General features: G+C 38.1%; 1 protein-coding gene across 1 annotated transcript in view; it reads right to left on the bottom strand.

Annotated features, from left to right (window-relative positions):
* Positions 1-13,093, bottom strand: part of NFAT5 (nuclear factor of activated T cells 5) — a 132,150-nt gene extending 119,057 nt beyond the window's left edge. The window contains exon 1 of the mRNA XM_060132461.1: positions 12,734-13,093. Within this exon, the coding sequence (XP_059988444.1) occupies positions 12,734-12,806 (73 nt within the window). The 5' untranslated portion in view covers positions 12,807-13,093. The remainder of the gene's footprint in view (positions 1-12,733) is intronic.
* Between the last annotated feature and the right edge of the window lie 3,049 nt (positions 13,094-16,142).

Below are 16,142 nucleotides of genomic sequence, written 5' to 3'. Positions count from 1 at the left end.
GAGAAAATTTTGGCAAATCATATATCTAATAAGGGACTTGTATAAAGAATATATAAAGAACTCTTACAATTCAACAATGAAAAGACAAATAATTCAATTTTAAAATGAGCCAAGCCTTGAACAGACATTTCTCCAAAGAAGATATATTAATGGCCAATAAACATATGAAAAGATGCTCAACATCATTAGTCATTAGGTAAATATAAATCAAAACCACAGGAGACTGCTTCATACCCAACTAGAGATAGCTATAATCAAAAAGCTAAGAGTAAGTGTTGACAAGAATGTGGAGAAATCAGAACCCTCAAACATTGCTGCTGAAAATGTGAAATGGTGCAGCCACTGCAGAAAGCAGTTTGGCAGTTCCTCCAAAAGTTAAATATACAGTTACCATATGATCCAGCAATTCCACTCCTAGGTATATACCCAGAGAAATGAAACGCGTGTACACCCAAAAACTTGTACACAAATGTGCATAATAGCCAAAATAACCCAAATGTCTATCAACTAATAAATGAATGGATAAACACAGTAGTATGTAACCATCTAATGGAATATTATCCACCCATAAAAAGAAATGAAATACTGATACATGCTACAACATGAATGAACCTTGAAAACATTATGCTAAGTGAAACAAGAAGTCACAAAAGACCACATATTATATGATTTCTTTTATATGAAATGTCTAGAATAGGCAAATTCATAGAAACCAAAAGCAGATGAGTGGCTACCAGGAGCTGGGGATGTGGGAGGGAATGGGGAATGACTGCTAAATGAGTAAGGGGTTTCTTTTTGGGGTGATGAAAATGTTCTGGAATTATATACTGGTGCTGGTTACACAACACTGTAAATGGACTACAACTCACTGAATTATACACTTTAAAACTGTTAAAATGAGGACTTCCCTAGTGGCGCAGTGGTTAAGAATCCACGTGTCAATGCAGGGGACATGGGTTCAATCCCTGGTCCAGGAAGATCCCACATGTCGTGAAGTAACTAAGCCCATGTGCCACAACTGCTGAGCCTGCGCTCTAGAGCCCACATGCCACAACTACTGAGCCCATGAGCTGCAACTACTGAAGCCCGTGCACTCTAGGGCCTGCGTGCCACAACTACTGAGTCTGTGTGCTGCAACAATGAAGCCCACATGCCTAGAGCCGGTGCTCCACAACAAGAGAAGCCACTGCAACGAGAAGCCCACGTACCTCACGAAGAGTAGCCCCCACTCACCGCAACTAGAGAAAGCCCGCACGCAGCAACGAAGACCCAATGCAACCAAAAATCAAAAATTTAAAAAAAATTTTAAACTGTTAAAATGATAAACTTTATGTTCTATGAATTTCACCTCAATTAAAATAAAAAGATAATCAGGAACCAAGTCTTTAAGAATGTGGATTTCACCCTAAAACCCATGGACACCATTACAGGATTTTTAAGTAAGCAATATGATTAGATCTGTATTTTAGGAAGATTAATCCTGCACAACATAGTGCTGTGAATGCCTAAACCTTAGTATATAAATTTAGCAACATCTTATTTGGGTGTTCAGAAGCTTATGCATAGTAATAAAATCCTGGTTTCTTGCTACGTCTTGAGTAAATATGTTTGCCAAATAACTTACCTGTAGATATAAATTTTATTTTACTTATTTAACAAATACTTATATAGTGCTTACTATGTGCCAAGCATTATTCCAAGTTCTTCAGAAATATTAACTCATCCAATCCTCATAACAAATATATGAATCTACTATCTCCACTTTATAGAAGAACAAACTGAGGGAAGAAAGGTTAAGTAACTTGCCTAAAATCACACAGCTATTAAGTAATGCCTGTTTTTGAAACTGGGTTTCTATTCACAAGTCAGATAAATAAGTGGGACTTTGATTTACTTATTATTATCTCTACCACTTTTAATTTCTAAGAAAAACTTCATATTCTTCTATTTCAACTCTTCTGTTTATTTGTTCGCAATTCACTATGCACTAAACTATTTTTTCTGTGCAGAATTTACAGTGTTGATTCTATCCATTCTTGTGAAGTTTGATTGAAAAACATTCTCAAGAAAATTATTTTTTAGTTTTTATTTACTATATACTATAAACATGTTATTTATGTTTACTATAACAGAGTAGTAATTTGGTTAACTAATTACTTTCTGTTCTTCAACTACTTCATTACCCAGTTTTTTTTTTAAGCAATGAGTTTTTTAAAGGAATTAAGTAGTAATTTTATCCAAAGCATGTTATTCAAGTATTATATATAAATTTCCATCCTGTACTCAATATTATAGGTCAAAATAAACTAAGAAAATGAAAAGTTCTTCAAAAATAATTTTAAAATTATAAAATTCAACTATATGTTTATATTTCCCATTCATTCACTCTACATTAGCCTAATAGTCTAGAGAGTATGACCTAACAATAAAAATGAAAAAGGAATATAGAAAAAAGTCTTGGAGGTCACAATACAATTTTATAAAAACTTACTCAAGTAAATTTTTGATTTACAGTGTTTCTAAAGTACTTATAACTGCCCATTATCTAGGCACTTATAAATTGAGCCTATAATGTTCACAAGTTATACATTTATAACTTGTGAACATTAATTTATTATCATTAATTAGCATTTACAGTAGTATTTTTACAGTTAAGCACAAGAGAGTACTCACATGGGACAGAAAGCTCATATTGTTTTTACCTAATTTTTGCTTAACCTACAGAAATAATCAGAGTACAAATAAGTACATACCCCCTACCTACATACTCTTCAGCTCTATAACCCTCTGAAGACTAAAACTATTTTAAAAAGAAAGTTTAAAGTTTTAAACTTCATTTTACAGTTATTAAGTATAGGGGCAAACTATATGCTCAGGTATACTTCGCACATAAGTATTTTCCTATTAACAAATAGAAACTTCATATTAACTTCATTCTTCATTCCAGACTGAATTACAAAACCCTTTAAAACTCTGTGTTATCACTGTTTATTTACATACAATCTCTTTTACTAAACTATAAGCAATATGTGGCCAGGATATATGGGTGAATTCACTTTGAGTGAATGAATAATAATAATATTATTATTATAATATTACTATGTAATACTATAACTATAATAATATTATGACTAAGTAACCTTGCACATAAGCATAAAAAAATCATCTCTAAAAAACTACACTTGGCTACATTATAGAATATAGGAATATATAAGAGAATAAAAAATGCCTTATTAACTTTATGTCCTTTAAAAAACTAGTTTTCCTTTCTAGAAGGTTATGGTGGTTGAATAACAAAAGTTAAAGAGAAAAGAGTACACACTGTATACTGTAAATATAGTGTGTACTGCATAAATCCACTTAAACAAAATTCTGAAGAAAGGCAAAACTAATCTTTGGTAAGGAAAAACATCAGTTTTCCTGAGGGGCTGGAGTGGGCAGAATTTACTACAAAAGATCAAGAGGCAGCTTAACGGGATGACTGAAATGTTCTGTATCTTGTCTGTAGTGATTACACAAATGTATACACCTGTTAAAAACTCAAGGAACACTTGAAATGGGTGTACCTGTGTACCTCTATAAGGATGGTTTGTTTTTCTAAAAGAGAGGAAAGAAAGGATACAAGAACAGCAGAACCAACAAGCAAAATGTAGAGAGTACCATGAGAAAATGGAGACATGGGTAGAATGGGAAGATTGGGGGAAAAAAAGAGACAGACAATGGAAAGAAGAACCAAAGTAAATTAATAGGGCCCTATGCAAAATATCACTATTCGTATAGCATTTCATAGTTTTCAAAATCCTCTAACATTATTTCAGTTATTCTTCCTCACAACTCTTAGGTAAGCAAGCCTGATGACAATGTCTCTGCTGAAGAAAAGGAATGCTTACACGATTTTCCACATGGTCTCAAGGCTTAACTAGAATTAAAACGCAAATTTTCTACTGCCTAACAGAATTTTCAGGAAGTTCAAAAACAAACACCAACCACGACAATAAATAGAACTAACTCCCAATGCTCTATGAGTACTGCTTTTTCTGTTACTCATCTCTTCTCAGGTTTAGTTACGCTCTGAAACATACCAGCAGAAATAGGGTGCAATGACTTCTATGCTTCCATAAAACTACTGCCAAAGAAATCAAGAGCCCCATGGCATCTTCCGTTTTTAAAGCAGTTCTCCTTAGGTGGTGGCTTGCCCTTCCTTTTCACTTTTGAGCACCATCAACAGTCAAAACAGAGGTGGTTCAACCAGCAGTGTGCTTCAGCAAAATCTTGATTTACATGCACCAAAGCCAGGAAATGATTTGCTAATTTTGAGTGCTAAAATATTCCTAAAAAGGGTTATCATCATAATCTTTACTGATTTTTTGTGTGGCTTATAGAATTTCCCTCCTTACTTTATGGGAACTGTTAAGCTAAAGAAATCTACACAAAGTACTCTTTATATACCATCTGAACAGTGGTGTAATCTTTTTAGGGCCTGAAGTGTAAATGCCAATTATCAAATGTTTGTATTGTAAGAAAGTTAAGTATAAACTCAAAACTCTGGGGTAAAATAGTCAAGTTTCAAATACCAGCCTCCTCCACTAGCTATGTAACCTTAAGAAAATCAGTGAATCCCTCTGTACCTCAGTTTCCTCGTTTATGAAACAGGGATACTGATACTATCTCACAGGACTTTTCTGAGGATTAAACGTGGAAAATATCTGTAAAATGCTGGTACATACAAATTGCTCAAAAAATGACTTCAATTATTACTAACACTGAATTTATTATTCTTTATTCTCTTTACCAACACTTTCTTTTGACATGTCCTACAAAGACTGCTTTACATAGATTTTTTAAAACTAAAACTAAATTTATAAAGATAAGAGTAATCAACTTGGCTCACTATTTATTAGTAACTTTTCTGTTCTTGTCTCACCTTCAAAACCAACTACCAAATTTACTAAAGGACTAATAATAACATTTCTGAATGGGAAAGAAATGATAAGGATTCATGGCTGGCCAGCAGTAATAATCAGTACCTACTTATCAAATAAATATTAAAAATAAAAGCAAGAGAAAAAATCTATTTTTAAGTTATTAAGAATAAATAAAAGTAACTGAAAAATCTCATGTATCACATCTTTAGTTGAAACCATCAAATATATAGATCCTTCATCACAACATCAGGTTTTATTTACATTTGGAAGCTGAAATCATTACCTGTAGTTAATCCATAGACTATTTCTACCTTTTCATTCAAATACATGTTTATAATTAGTGTATATACCTCATTAGTTTTTTAACCTTGATTTTTATTAAGGCAACAGGAAATAAAAGACGTGACTCTCTTTCATGTAACTTGAAATAAAATCTTAGCAACAAGAAAAGAGCGTAAGATAATAAACAACATATCTATTGAAGAAAGTCTTTTACTTCTCATAAAGTTAGCAGAATTATCCTGTCACTACATAATCAGGCCCAACTGGTATCTCAGATTAATTTGATCTTTATTTTTTTCTAATTACCTGTTATTCTTAATAGAAAATAATCCGATGGGTCAACTTTTTCTAATAAAAAGTGGTTATTTTTATATATAACATTGACCACAATAAGAAATGTTTATCTGTACTACCATTTTCAAGTTTTAGGGGACTCCTGGAATAAATACAGTAGAGTCAAGAATGAATCAAGAGCAGACCAAGGACCATCTGATTAAATATGAATTTCTATCATCTTATTGTAACAAGCAATAGAATTCCAGTATTGAATAAAAATAAAAATTAAAAAAGCAGAGTTTAGGAAGAGACACAAAAACAAATGATAGGAAATCAGAGAGTGATGGATCCTAGAAACAAAAAGTTGGCAGGAACTAGGTATGATTCTGTCGTATGTTTGAAATTCATTTCCATAATTATTTCCTCAATAATATTTTTAGTTTATTAAGTATGGAGCAATAGAGAATACTAGATACTAAACAAGAAAAGAATCCAATAGATTACTTTTAATGTTAAATACTTTCAAAAAGTCCTTTCCAGTAAGATATCTTCATACATTTCATCATGTTAAGAGTTAATGGCCTGGGGCTTCCCTGGTGGCGCAGTGGTTGAGAATCTGCCTGCCAATGCAGGGGACACAGGATCGAGCCCTGGTCTGGGAAGATCCCACATGCCGCGGAGCAACTGGGCCTGTGAGCCACAACTACTGTGCCTGAGTGTCTGGAGCCTGTGCTCCACAACAAGAGAGGCCGCGACAGTGAGAGGCCCGCGCACCGCGATGAAGAGGGGCCCCCACTCGCCGCAACTAGAGAAAGCCCGAGTACAGCAACGAAGACCCAACACAGCCAAAAATAAATAAATAAATAAAATAAATTTATGGAAAAAAAAAAAGAGTTAATGGCCTACCTTACGAACACAGGCCGTAGGAAAGAAATAAATCAGGCTTAATGGTAATTCAGAAATATTCCATAAAATCAGTAAAAACACTGTTACTATTTTTAGGATTTTCATTTTTGAACTATAAAGTAAAATTATGCATGGTACAATATCAAACAGATTGAGAGTAGTTAAAAAAAAGGTTATTTTCCCCTTACTCAATGTAATATTTCATATTTTCTTTTAATTTGATCCATATGTAATTTCTTAACTCACTTTTAAAAGCATTTAAAAATTTTAATCCATTGTTTTTATTACTTTACTTCTTCCAATTTGCTTATATTATTTTTCCTGTTTTATCTGATTTTTCTACCATCTTATCTTACATCTCTATAGGTACTTCTAGAATGACCTCTTATTATTTGCTTATTTAGTTAAATTTTTAATCTCAGTTTTTATATAGCAAACTATATATGCCAAAATCAACATTTTTTAATACAGAAAGTGTAAGAAATGGCACCTTTTTTTTCCCTGTAGTTGAACATTTTTTCCAGGTCCTCCAAAGAAGAACCCTAGCCTTAAAGTCTGAACACTGTAAGTGTAAACCATTTTATTTTTTAAAAAATATATACAAACTACCTTCTTTAAAGAGGTACGGAAAATGTAAAAATAGAATCAAGAAGTAAAAATCTGTAGTATATACTTTTGTCCAGGATTTTTTTCTATGCAAGCTATTTTTAATATAATTGCAACAATATCTTTTATTTACTTATTAGGAGTTTCACATGTAATTATGGGGTCACCAGAAACATTATTTTAATGGCTACATATCATTACATTAAATAGCTAAACTCTTTTCCCATTGTCAGGCAATCACCAAATTAAATAAAACGGTATTAGCAGAACTATGCAGGGTGACGGATGTTAACTAGACTTATTATGGTGATCACTTCCCAATATATATAAGTATCAAATCACTGTTGTGAATTTGAAACTAACATAATGTAATATGTCAACAATATCTCAAGTAAAAAATAAGAAACTAATTTCCTATTCTTTTTGTGTGTGTGTGTGTGCGGTACGCGGGCCTCTCACTGCTGCGGCCTCTCCCGTCGTGGAGCACAGGCTCCGGACGCACAGGCCCAGCAGCCACGACTCATGGGCCCAGCCGCTCCGTGGCATGCGGGATCCCCCCGGACTGGGGCACGAACCTGTGCCCCCTGCACCAGCAGACGGACTCCCAACCACTGCGCCACTAGGGAAGCCCTAATTTCCTATTCTTGAAAAGGGGGAGAGGGAGTAGAAGGACCAGCATTGATATGAAAGATAAATGCAAACTGAATAGTAAAGAGATTTTAAATCTATTTTTGAAGCTAAATACCCAACTGTAGGTTTTCCAACCTTGTCTTCCTTAAAAAAAAAAAAAAAACAACTTTTAATTTGTAAAACCTATGTTCTCTAAAAAATTTAACAAATTGTATGATAATAATTAAATTCCCTTCACACTGGGCTGAGTTTTTTAGTTATTAGATAGAAATCTAGACTACTGGACTTCCCTGGTGGCACAGTAGTTAAGAATCTGCCTGCCAATGCAGGGGACACGGGTTCGATCCCTGGTCGGGGAAGATCCCACATGCCACGGAACAACTAAGCCTGTGTGCCACAACTGCTGAGCCTGCGTGCCTAGAGTTCGTGCTCCACAACAAGAGAAGCCACCGCAATGAGAAGCCCGCACACCACAATGAAGTGTAGCCCCCACTTGCCACAACTAGAGAAAGTCTGCACGCAGCAACGAAGACCCAACGCGGTGGCGGGGGGGGGGGGGATTAAACCATTAAAAAATACTTTGTTAAAAAAAAAGGAAAAAAGAAACCTAGACTATTGATGTAAAGCATACATACATAAATATTACTAGACAATACTTCATATTATATATCGTAGGGAGTCAGTACAGTATGGTACTTAAGATAACAGATTCTGAAGTGAGACTACCTGAGCTGGAATCTTGGCTCTACAACTTACCAGCTGTGTGACTCTAGGTAAGTTACTGAAACTCCCTATGCCTCATCTGTGAAATGGGGTAATAGTAACAATCTCAAACAGCTGTTATGAGAATTCAGTGAGTTCATATTTGTAAAGTTCCTGGCACATAGTAGGAACTATATAGATGGCTGTTTAAATTTTTAAAATTTTAAATTTAATTTTTCAAATTTAGCTAACATTTATAGAGCTTACTATACACCAGGTTAAATGCTTTACACGAATTTGCCTCAAATAATCTTAACAACACCTCTGATGAAGATATTATTGCCCCCATTTAAAACAGAGAAAATTGAAGCACAGAAAGATTAAATGACTAAGCTGAGGTCACACACAAACATCAAACAAGGATTTGAACCCAAGTCTGACCACATAACCTACAAACTTAGCACAGATTGCTCTTATACACTAGGAGCAGTAGCCTCCTGCTGTACAATATCTTGCTGAAATAAGAATTTTTTGTATTTCCTGGAATACAGTATTTTAAAAAGTAATATAAAAAATATCAATATGATACAAAAGTATTTATACATGAAATGATTATGATGTCTGGTATTTGCTTTAAAATAATACAGCTTGGGGGGAGGAGAGAGGATTAAAAAAAAAGAGTAGACATACTTTGATAGCTATTAAAGTTTGGTGATGGGTACCACCAAACCCATAAATAAATAAATAAACCCATAAACCCATAAATAAACAAAATGATGTGTTCATCATTTTATTCTCTCCACTTCTGTGTATTCTTTAAAATGTCCATAATAAAAGGTTGAAAATAGAAATAGGGTACATAGATTAAATCCTTTCATCACACAAGCAAACAACTTTCTTATGATACCTTGTATCAAAGATATGAGAACATGACATACTTGATACTTATACATTTTACAACTTATATATAATCAATAAAGGGTGGTATTACTTTAAATAATTGAGTATCCTCTCAACCAAAATGAAAAATTAGTGAAAGTATTTTGGCATAAACATGTAAATATACATACTAGATTGTTGCCTGCATTTCCATCAACTTGTTAAAAATATTTGCTTAAATAATTAACACTCGTTTTTTTTTTTCTTATCTTTCTCCTGCCTGATAATCTCTATGATTATAACACTCTGGTTTGCTGCCCAGAAAATGGATGAGTTTTTGTACAGACAAATATAACTCCACAACATGGTCACAACTTGAACAATACAAATAGAAACAACAAATCTACTTCACTAAGAAACACTTCTAAAAATTCCTTGCCTCAAAGTGTAGTTGATTTTCATACTAATATATACCATAGGTATATATATACCTATGGACTTTTTATAAGTATAAATATAATCAATAATTAATCTGAGAACTTTTATATGCTTTAAATTATAGTTAAAACAATTTAGCTGATACTAAAGGAAAAAAAATTTATTAAGCCAGACACTATACTAGGCATTTTCATACACATTAGCTCACTAAATTTAAGAGATTATATACATCTTTATAAAAGAACATTAAAGTTTAGAGAGGTAAAATCAGTTGCCCAAGGTCACAGAGCTAAAGGTCACAAGTAGCTAAATTGGTATTCAAATTTAAGCTTAATTACAAAACCCACTTTTTCCCTTGACACCTACACTCAAGTCGAACTTAAATATTTAGGGCCTTTTTTAAGTGGACCATAAAATGCTTATGTTACTGGTTACATATATATTTTACAGTGGCAGCCTGGCTTTGGGTAAAGAGCACCAACTACAACACAAAAGCACTGTTTGTTTCTACTACCGTATGATTTTTTCCCCCCAAGTCTCTTAATTTCAGCCTCAGGTTACTCATCTTTATAATAGGAAAATTAATATCCTTGCTGTCCAGTTCCCAGGATTACATGATTCAAAAATGACATACGTGAAATCACTTCAAAAACTGCAAAAACAAGTAGTCCTTTTTTTTGTCTTAAAATGCTAAAAACAACACAGAATAATGTTTTCTAAAGTAATCGTCAGCTGTTTAAATTATGCTACACATTCTAACATTTCCAGAACTTTCTAAAACCCTTTTTTCTAAGCATAGCTCAATCATCATCTCTATTACTTGGCTTTCCTTATCCTTAAAAATGATGCAAGAGTAATGACATCAATGCTTCTGTAATAAATAATTAATATGCCATTCTGAAATGCTCAGCATATGAAAGTTCTAAATTCTGACTTTCCAAACTAAATATGTGTTTGGTGTCACTCTTTTAGTTATGTTCATGATCTTAATGTTTGAGCCTTTTCATATTCAGTTTGTTTTGTAAAAAACTAGAATCAAGATATGGAATTCTACAGTAGAATACCCAACACATAATTTTTAATAGTTTTGTGGGGTTTTTTCCCAAGGCTTCTCGAAACAGATAAAATAGCTAACAAGGACATCAAACACAGTAACAAAATCCACTAAAACATTCAGCTGCTCTAAAAGAAGGATCAGGCTCTTTAGGAGAAAACTAGATTGTATGAGTTTGCAAAGTTTAACACTTTCTCATTTAAACTCCATTTCAGAGAAAGCCTTTGCATACTCACACAATATGCTTTAAAATGGCACTTTGCTGACCTTCCAATAGTCCAGCTCTATGAAAATTCTGTGATGGGTGTAACTTCAGAGAATCTGAAAAACACAAAAAGCATTAAGTACTTTTTATGCTGAATGACTTAAAAAAAAAAGCCAAGGATAGCATACATCTCTTATATAATTGTCACGTAATTTTAAGAGCTGAAGTCCCTATCTGTGAATATATTCTCGCAAAAGAAGGCTGAATTGCCTCTACACTGGTCTCTATACTAAACTTAGATTTTCATAAAGCATTTGTTTCATGGAAAATTATCTGATGATTACTGCACAAACGGTGTTAATGTCTTGACTATTCTTAGCACCCAACTGTACCACATTAGCCCTTCTCTAAGAATCACCTCTAGATATCGTCTCTTCCTTTCTGACACTCAAAACTACAATATTTCCAAACTATTTCAGGATGGTGACTGCCAACTAAAGTCATCAGAGCAACAGACAATGGCTACAGTTACTAAGTAGGACTCTGTGTACAAACTCAATCGTCAGTCTATAAAGTCCAGCACCTTCCAGAGAAAACCACCTCACTCTGATTCACTTCAACAATTTTAAATACATGAATGTGAAGCTGAAGACCCCCTTTTTGCAGGGGGTGGAATCAGCGGATGGATACATCAAATCAAAAACCGAAGAAACCCTGAATTTCTCAGGAAGGAGGTTCACAATGGCACACAATGTTTTTTTTAACATGGTAAAATAGCCCAGTTATGTCTTTTGCCCCCTCCCAGTGATTTAAAAAGTGACTAAGAGTGCAGTGGGAGCATTTTGGTTTGATGGCCCTTGCACAAGGAACCTGTTCTAACACATTCTTGTGGTGTCCAGTATAGGAATTTAACCCCAGTAGCGATCAGCTCAAGTGTTAATATTTTATATCCCGGGAATCCCCTTCAGGCCTTAGCCAAAAGAGTTTTAAAACGGGAAACTGTGTCCGATGCCCCCTCCCTGCAAGGAGCCCTGGAACGGCAACGAAAGAGAAAATTCTCAAAGGGCAGCAACTGTGCCTGAGCCGGTACCCCTGGGACAGGAGAGGAATAAAACTAATTCAGGGAGAGCACCCCTCTCTTTGTAAAACAGAGGCAGAAGTAAGTAATTAGAATGCCACAGAAGTGCAAAGAGAGGAAAAAAACAAAGAAAGAAAAGGAAAGAAAATTCGGGCTCTTTCCAGACATAAGATGACGAGGAAAGAAGGACGCCTGGTCGAGGGGGGCCGTCCCAACAAGGGGAGGGAGTGGACTAGGCCGGAGGGAGAGGGGGGCAGAACGACGGCGCACAAACAACCTGGAGAGGGAGAAAAATGGTGACCCTGAACCCAGAACCCGCTCCAGGCTATGCCACCCGTTTGGGGGCAACTTTGCCGGGGACGATGGTCCTGGTAAGAGGAGCCGCAGCAGCCGGATCGCGGCGGCCCCAGCGCAGGGCCCAGTCCGGGGTGATCCCCGAGCCGGGGAGGCCAGGGCCGGCCGCTCGAGGAGGGTGGCGGGGCCCGACCGCCGAGGAGCGCTCAGAGCCACCGGGTCCGCAGAGACCCGGGGGCCGACGGCATTTGGGCCCCGTGCGGCCGGCGGCTCCGCGGGGGAGGGGCCGCCACTCCTCCCTGGCCCCTTCCACCAACCCCCGACCTCCTCGGCCTCTCCCCACCCCCCAAGACAAGCCATCCCGGCAGGGGCTCGGCAGCCGCCCCCGACCGGGACCCCTCCGGCTCCGCGGCGCTGGGCCTCCCCGCCCCCACGCCCCAGCCCCCAGCCTGACTCACCTCGCGAGTACAGGGACTTGGGCGACTCCAGGTCTAGGTCCGCGCTGAGCAATGAGATGAAGTCCGAGGGCATCGCAGCTCGACCCAGCCCGGCCCGAGGGCAGCGGGAGGGGGGGAGCGGCGGTGGCGGCGGCACCTCCTCTCCGGGACCGCGGGCACCGAACCGGGGGCGGCGGGCGAGGGCGGCTGCCGCTGCCTCCTCCTCGAGGGCAGTGACTTCCACTGAGCCGAGGACCGAGGAAACGGCGTCGGGGTGGAGGGGAAACTCCACGGAGACTAATTTTCGGCGAGCCAGAAGGGGGGTTCAGGGCGGGGAAAGGGAGGGGGAGAGCCAACGGGTCCGTTTCGTGCTTCTCCTCAGCGAAAACTGACGGTCGCTGCCGCCACCGCCGCCGCCGCTGACAGGAATCTGAGCCCCGCCTCCCGCGGGGCACTGCGCAGGCGCGGAAGGGGGGCGCCCCAGAGCGGGGAAGAGCCCGGGCGACGCCGGAGGGCGGAGCGGCGCACCACGGAACAGCATCAACAAGGGCTTCGCTTCCTGCGAACAGCGGCCTGGGGCTGCTGTTCCCGAGCTGGGAAAGGTCCCCGCCGGCAGGGAGGGAGGGAGGCTGGCAGGTGTCCGCGCCTGGGGCCCCGGGGAGGGAAAAGGTATTTGCACCGACCTGGTGGCGGCGAGCCGAAGGCGGCCAGCCCAGCGCCGAGCTGAGCGTAGGAGGAGATAGAGCTGGGGAGGGGGGGAGCCGAGGCGTCTGCGAGAAGAGGGGAAAGACCCCAGAGTCGGAACGTCCTGGGTGGGCAGGCTTGGGGTCTCTCAGGGGAAGAGAGTGTCGACGCTTGCACAGTCACCACCCCTTTTGGGTTTGCAGAGCGATGTCTGAATTGAGTTGGTCAAAAGCCTGTCAAACTCATTTCTTAATTAGGAAATGACGGACCATATCCTGAAGACCTCGCGTTATTGGTTGTTTTTTCATTAAAGTACCCTTTCCCCTTCCCCTTTTTTCTCTCCCCCCTCCCCCAACCTTTAGGGGCTGAAAGAAAAAATGTTTTTTTAAGTCTTTCTGATTGTGCTGGGATGGCCGGGTTTATTCGGTGTGGGAGATAAAAGTCGATTTAAAAATTGAATCATATTAATCCACGTGACTGTTGTAGAGGAAAAAAGCAAACTTAAAAACCATTCTTCCAAACGGTTTTCATTTTTTTACCTTCGGACTAGGCAAGGATGGGGGAAGAACACATTTGAGTTTTTGCTATTCTGTTCATGGCGGCCAAAAGTTTCCATTGCAAAAACTGAAAATCTTCACCTACACCGCAGACCGTTTCCTGACTCTAATAGACTTATGAGAAATTTTTAATCAAGTTATTAAAATATCAATTGGAGTGCAGGGTATGCTACTTGGGAATTTTAATCTTGTGTAGAATATTGATGCCAGCGGTCACTGGGGCAACATTTTTAAGCTATTTGAGTTGGTTTAGTTTCTCTTATTTTATCTACAAAGATAGTTACAAAGTTTAAAAATTAGTGTTATGCATACATATGTATACACACACACAGTTTATAGAGACTTTCCCCTAGGAATTTGAGCAGTTCATCTGGACTTGGAGTGGCGGGGATGGGGGAGAAGCTCTCAGCAAAGGAGGCCCTTGTGCAGATGTCTCTGGGGTGGGTCCCTCTGCAAAGCTTTACCCGCAGACCTAGAATTTAAACTTGTGTCATCAGAGTCTACCTATCTTTCCATCTGAACATCTGAGTCAGGTTGCCCAATTGTCTTTACTGCATTCTGTGTAGTAATCAACCCTGTGAGCATTTTCTTCCTGTCAGAGGTAAGAAAGCTTTTCAGACCCACCCCAAGATGGCAAAGCAGAACAAGAAACTGTCCTCAAGTCTACATCACCACTGTACCCTGTTGTAACAAGTCCCAACGGAAGTCCCTTCAAAACTGGTCCGAGTCCCACTCATTTAAGAGAGGAAGATTCAAACCCCACATTGCCCAACGGGCTAAGGCCTAGGCCAAAGCTTTTGAATCTGAGTAGGTGTAAACACCTGTTGGAGACCTCCCCCCTCCATTAGTCAATATATAATGTGAGGAGAGGAAAGTGCAATGCACCAGGCAAAACCCCAATAGAAAAAAAATAATAAATGGGGTGAGTCACTCTGAGTGTATCCCTCTTCCCCAGACCTATGTAATCATTCAACAAACTTAGGGTATAGGAAATCCCCATTGCTGTTCTGACTCTAATTAACAAGTCAAGAATTGGCAAGGCCTCTTCCTTCCCCTTTCCCTCAACACTTCTCTGCCCTTTTGTGATTTTCTTTTTCCCCAGGACTGATGCTTTGTTGTTTATGTTAATCAGATTTCCCCTGATTAAGTAAGAGCAAAGTGAATAGGGGTCTCCCAAAGAGTGACTTGACCTAGACTGTGAATTCCAGGGATTCTTTAAGCTCAGGGCCCACTCCATCAAGCCCTGCATCAAGCAGTGATTATATCTAAATAAATATTTGAAAATTCAATGGTTAACTCCACCTCCCATCCTTTTACAGATATACATTTTTTGGAAAAAGTGCTTAAATGGATAGTTTTCATGGTCTTGCTTCGCAATAGCATAGAGACCCAGATTTTCAGTTTGTACTTAAATTTTCAGTGACTGAAAACACACATAAATTCATTAGTAAACAGTGTTTGCTCTGCTCTGATCACAAAATACAATATGATCTTCCTGATATTCAGGGTTACCAAAAATAACTATCTGATCATTGTGTCTTTAGTAAATTACATGCTACCTCAAGTTCCAATGATATTTCCTTCTCTGGTCATAAATATCTCATCTGCTTTCCCTTCTATATGATATTAGAAATAATTTTATTTTATATTTTAAAAACCACCCTATCACCAAATCGTATACCTTCATAAAACTTTATGCACAACGAAAAGTAAAACTTTAAGCATATAAACTTTGGAAATTTCCTCTCACTGAAAATTACAATAGAGTCATGGAACAAAGCATAAAGCAGATTTAGTAGTTTGTAGAATTTCTTTACGTTACTTCCCAATTGTTGTATCACATTCCGTAGTTATTTTATTAAAAAGTCACAAGAAGCCCAGATTCAACTACAAGGTTGTGTAAATTATGCAATAGAGTGGCAGTTCTTATATTGATGGTATGTTCTTTAACCCCTCCTGGACGTGTTTAGGCCCTTAGTGAATTGTGTAGCTGGATCTGCTCTCAATGAAAGAGGTTCAAATATCAACCACTGAAAAGGAATTAAACAAACTCATACAGAACAGAGGAATGTGTTGTCACAAGATCTACAGAATCTTCATCATTGTAATACAATTAAGGCTGTTGAAATAATTTTAGTCACATGTACATTGTAGAGAACCTGCTAAACAAACACAAAACCTGAAAGGAA

The sequence above is a fragment of the Lagenorhynchus albirostris genome, chromosome 19 (assembly GCF_949774975.1).
Source record: "Lagenorhynchus albirostris chromosome 19, mLagAlb1.1, whole genome shotgun sequence".
In the NCBI taxonomy this organism is placed as follows: Eukaryota; Metazoa; Chordata; class Mammalia; order Artiodactyla; family Delphinidae; genus Lagenorhynchus; species Lagenorhynchus albirostris.
The sequence above is the reverse complement of the archived record's forward strand: the minus strand, read 5'-3'. Positions and strand labels throughout refer to the sequence as shown.